Source organism: Thunnus albacares, chromosome 2, assembly GCF_914725855.1.
Source record: "Thunnus albacares chromosome 2, fThuAlb1.1, whole genome shotgun sequence".
Taxonomy (NCBI): Eukaryota; Metazoa; Chordata; class Actinopteri; order Scombriformes; family Scombridae; genus Thunnus; species Thunnus albacares.
Window position 1 is genome coordinate 5,789,296 of NC_058107.1, and position 5,396 is coordinate 5,794,691.

The 5,396-nt window shown below is 50.4% G+C and overlaps 1 protein-coding gene across 1 annotated transcript; it reads right to left on the reverse strand.

Annotated features, from left to right (window-relative positions):
- Positions 1 to 2,181: 2,181 nt before the first annotated feature.
- LOC122969660 lies at positions 2,182 to 3,373 on the reverse strand. Its single transcript, XM_044335558.1, has 3 exons — positions 2,989 to 3,373; positions 2,384 to 2,953; positions 2,182 to 2,244 (listed from the first exon to the last, which is right to left on the reverse strand). The coding sequence occupies exons 1-3, from the start codon at positions 3,361 to 3,363 to the stop codon at positions 2,182 to 2,184; spliced, it is 1,008 nt and encodes a 335-aa protein (XP_044191493.1). The 5' UTR covers positions 3,364 to 3,373.
- Between the last annotated feature and the right edge of the window lie 2,023 nt (positions 3,374 to 5,396).

Below are 5,396 nucleotides of genomic sequence, written 5' to 3' on the forward strand. Positions count from 1 at the left end.
CCGGGACTAATAACCGAACAAGGTAATCTCATAAATGGGAGTTCACCTAGAATGTTAATATCTGAGAGATAAACATTCAAGGGTGAACAAAGAAGGGTTGAATTCGAGCTCTGACTCCTTCAATCAGCCACTTTTCACAATATGTTACCAATAATGACAAAAGAACTTCTCTTTAAAGATATAACAGTGTTTATTAAACTTAGCAAAATTAACAAAGTTAACAAATGCTTCATTCAATAAATAGCTATTCTAAAATCTAATTCTACCAAACAAAACACAAACAGCTTTGCACAGGGTTGGACACTTGCAGGTTGGACACTGTTGTCCGACGTTATCTGACCATCAGATGTGCGAAACGATGTCAGTGCGTGTATCTGTGTGCGCGTGAGTGTGATGTTAGTCACAAGAGAGGGAGGAGGGAAAGCGATCGTGAGAGAGAGAGAAGCGGTTCTTTTTCCACAGAGAGCGCACGTACGGACGGCAGTCTGTAACGCACGTTGTCTGGTTTCAGATCGACAAATCAGTTTACTTCCTCACTCACGGCAGCACACCGTGACCATCACGGTAAAACAGTCCGTAGAGAACTACTGTGTTCAGCTGCACAGATAGGAAATCTCTCGGCTGACAGGATGTACCACTCTGTGAGGAAAAATATTTTACCCTCCCCTTTTTGGTTTATAACAACGGTTGGCAACCAGCATATTAGGTGCATTACTGCCACCCTCTTCCTGAGTTTTTCCCTCATATCAGCTATAGTCTTTCTTGATCATTAGTACAATATATGAACACATGTGTAATAGTCTCCTCAGCCAAGTTAGAAAAAATATGTGCATGTATGAACAACAGCAATTGGAGAAGATGACCGTCAAAAAGTAATCATGTTAAATAATCATGATCTCAATATTGAACAAAAATGATCGTGATTATAATTTTTGCCATAATCAAGCACCCCTAAAAACAGCAAATTGTGATTTACATACACACACACACACACACACAGTTTAAATATGTATGTGATCAATTGTAAATATGTTATAATGAATTGTTTTCTTTAAGAAACTCTTACTTGAACATTTTTCAGTGTGCTCCTAAAGTTATATGTATGCTCCTAATTTCTGTCATTTAGGAGCACATGTACTCCTTGAAAAGAAGTAAGGATTGAACACTGCTGTCAGATGTGTAGAAGCACTAAGTAAGTGGAGTGTGGTGCAGTCCAAGGGTTTCTGTCACAGGCAGTAGATGTTTACTTTTCCCATCCCCCCCTCCCATTCTCTCTCTCCCTCACAGCTGCAGAGAAGGTTATAGTGTACTCTTCTTGTGAAATATCCTCATAAATCCCATAACTTTGGCCAAATCCTACATAAAAATCACATTTTTTTGTAGGAATTTTCGTCGCGAATCCAATGATACACGTTTGAACGTGGTCAGACTCATAGTTTAGACGCCAGATGCCCCAGTTTGGCACAAAGTCCATGCCCAGAGATTGCCTCCCCATTGGTTTACATTGTAAGGCGTAATGTCGCACTCCAACTTTCAGGGCTTACTAAATCTAAACCGTTCGAGTTATTACAAAGTTTTTAATAACTTTTGCTCAACACAGTGTGATAAGTCATGTATTCAAGTTTGAAGCCGATACCATTAACGCCCTAGGAGGAGATAGCGTTTATTCAAGGTCCAAAATTGGCAAAAATTCGTATTTTGAAATTGAGATTGCAAACTTCCTGTTGGATTTAGGTCAGGGGTGTCAGCGTATGATTTGTAGGTCTTGATGAGACAAATAATTGAGTTTTGGTTCGATCTCTCTACGACATTCCTACGGGCCGTGGCGGCCGTTTTAGATACATAGGTGGCGCTCTCGAGCACATTTTGGCACTTTGGGGATTACTTTTTACATTTTATCAAATTTTTCACCATTCCTGATGTGCGTGCCAAATTTGGTGAGTTTTTGAGCATGTGTAATGGGTATAGAATGGACCCAATAGCAGCACAAATGACACTGGTATAAATTTTGCAGTCTTTATTTCACACAATGTCAAGGCAATAGTAGCACGGTCGGACAAACACAGTTTTGATGAGTATGGCTCCACCAGAAATTGAACCCCGATCTTCCACTTCCACAGCGGACAAAGACCAGGGAACAGGCAGGCAGATCTCAGAGTCAGGGACAGAAGGGTGGTGGGTTTACCGGGGCAGAGACGAGGAGCGATGGTCGAAGACAAGCTGATCAGGAACCAGGAAGGCAGTCTAGTGATGAAGGCAAGATGACAATAGACAATCTGACAAAGAGGGAGTGGGCCGAGGCAGCTTATATACTGGCTTGATTGCAGATGATGAGCAGGTGGGAGCGCCAGTTGAAGGTGGTTGAACTAATGAGGGGTGTGGCAGAGCAGGAACGGTCCCCCAGAGACCGGTCTGGTGGAGGCAAAGTGCGGGCTCCCCGACGGGCAGGCATCTGAGCTGGCTGGTCAGGATGACACCGATGAAAATCAGCAATGAGGTTGGAGTCGGCGATGAAACGAGCAGGAACCCAGGATCTCTTTTCTGGGCCATACCACTCCCAGTCCACCAAGTACTGAAGGCCTCTCCCCCGCCGGCGGGAGTGCATCAGGCGATGCACCGTGTAGACCGGACCCCCGTCAACAATGCGTGGAGGAGGTGGTGGCGGTGCTGCAGGGACCAAGGGACTGTCATGGACCGGCTTCACCTTGGAGACATGGAAGGTTGGATGGACGCGCATAGAGCGCGGGAGCTTCAACCGTACTGCAACGGGGTTGATGACTTTCTGTATAGTGAAGGGTCCAATGTGTTTGGGTGCCATCTTCCTGGATTCCACGTGGAGGGGCAGGTCTCGGGTGGAGAGCCACACTCGCTGACCCGCTTGGTAAGTAGGTGCAGGGGTGCGGCGGCGGTTGGCGGCGGCAGTGTCCACAGACCGAAGGAGGATGGAACGGGCCTGGAGCCAGGTTCTGCGTTGTGGGCATATTCTACCCACAACAGCTGTGAGGACCAGGAGGAGGGGTTCTGGGAGGCCATGCACCGCAGGGCCGTTTCCAACTCCTGGTTCATGCGCTCTGTTTGCCCATTGGTCTGAGGGTGGAAGCCGGAGGACAGACTGGCGGTGGCACCCAGGAGACTGCAGAACTCTCTCCAAAAAACAGAGGCAAATTGAGGCCCACGGTCTGACACCACATCGACAGAGAAGCCATGAAGACGGAATATGTGGAGCAGGACCAACTGAGCAGTTCTCTTGGCTGAAGGGAGCTTGGGCAGAGGCACGAAGTGGGCCATTTTACTGAAGCGGTCCACAATGGTCAGGATGACAGTATGGCCTTCAGAAGAGGGAAGGCCTGTCACAAAGTCCATGGAGATGTGGGACCACGGGCAGTGGGGAACAGGAAGAGGCTGCAGAAGTCCTGCTGGGGCCCGGCGGGAGGTCTTGTGTTGATTACAGACTGGGCAGGTTTTGATAAAGTCCTGGGTGTCCTCTTTCAAGCCGGGCCACCAGAAGCGCTGGAGGAGGGCGTGCTGTGTCCGTCGAGCACCAGGGTGGCAGGAGAGTGGGCCCACTGCAGCACCTCTGACCTCAAGGCTGGAGGGACGAACAAGCAGTTTGGCGGGCAGGAGCTGGGACCAGGCTGTCCCTCAGCCGCTGCTCTCACCCTCTCCTCGATGTCCCAGGTCACTGCGGCGATAAGACAGGACACAGGGAGGATGGGCTCTGGCCTCTTTCCAGATTCCTCCGCTCTCTGGAATTGCCGGGACAGGGCGTCGGGCTTGGCATTACGAGACCCAGGGCGGTAGGAGAGAGTAAAGTTGAACTGGGCAAAGAACAGGCACCAATGGGCTTGGCGGGAATTCAGTCTTTTAGCCGATCAGATGTACTCCAAGTTCTTGTGGTCAGTCCAGACCAGAAAAGGCTCTTTGGTACCCTCCAACCAATGCCGCCACTCTTCAAGAGCTATCTTCACTGCCAGCAGCTCCCTGTTGCCAATATCATAATTCCTCTCGGCAGGCGACAAACGCAGAGAGAAGAAGGCACATGGGTGGAGCTTCTGGTCAGTGGCAGAGCACTGGGACAGGACAGCCCCTATCCCCACATCAGAGGCATCCACCTCCACAATGAACTGGCGATCAGGGTCGGGCATCTGAAGGATGGGTGCTGAGGTGAACCGTGTCTTGAGAGTTTGGAAGGCTTTGTCAGTGGAAGGTGACCACTGAAAAGGCACCTTGGAGGAGGTCAGGGCGGTGAGAGGAGCTGCCCCGGAGCTGTAATTGTGGATGAAGCGGCGGTAGAAATTGGCAAAACCCAGGAAGCACTGAAGCTGTTTACGGGACTCAGGAACAGGCCAGGAGGTGACGGCAGAGACTTTAGCCGGGTCCATCTGTACACTGTCTTTTGCAACTATGTACCCCAGGAAGGACACTGAGGAGGCTTGGAACTCACACTTCTCAGCTTTAACAAACAGGGAGTTCTCAAGGAGGCGCTGGAGGACAGCTTGGACATGGTGAATGTGTTCATCTCTGGACTGGGAGAAGATGAGAATGTCATCCAGGTAGAAAAAGACGAACCGGTTGAGCATGTCTTGAAGAACGTCGTTTACCAGGGCCTGGAAGATGGCGGGGGCATTGGTGAGGCTGAATGGCATGACGAGGTACTCGTAGTGCCCTGTCGGGGTGTTGAAGGCCGTCTTCCACTCGTCTCCCTCTCTGATGCGGACAAGGTGATAGGCGTTGCGCAGGTCGAGCTTCGTGAAAATGGTGGACCCCTGGAGCAGCTCGAAGGCGGAGGAGATGAGTGGCAGCGTGTACCTGTTCTTGATAGTAATGTCATTTAGCCCTCAGTAGTCAATGCAGGGTCTCAGGGTCTTGTCCTTCTTCTCCATGAAGAAAAAGCCAGAGAGTCATTGATATAAGTCTCCATGGCCTTTCTCTCAGGCTCAGACACGGAGTACAGGCGCCCCTTGGGGGGTGAAGTCCCAGGCAAGAGGTCAATAGTGCAGTCGTAGGGACGGTGCGGAGGCAGAGATGTGGCTTTGGCTTTACTGAAGACCAGGCAGAAGTCGTGGTACTCCGGCGGCACCCTGGAGAGATCGGGCGAGGAGCTGAGGCTGGGGGAGTGAAGTGGCAAGGAGGCTTGCTGCAGGCACCTGAGATGACAGGAGGGGCTCCACCCTTGAATGGCCCCCGTGACCCAGTCGATGTGAGGGTTGTGAAGACGGAGCCAAGGATACCCCAGGATGAGAGGCAGACGGAGTGAGCTCAGGATGTGAAACTGGATTGTTTCGTGGTGGTTGCCAGAGAGCAGCAGATGGACAGGGGAGGTTTGATGTGTGACGTTGCCCAAGATGTGTCCATCTAGGGCTCTAGCGGGAACCGGTTGTGGCAAGGGAACCCGC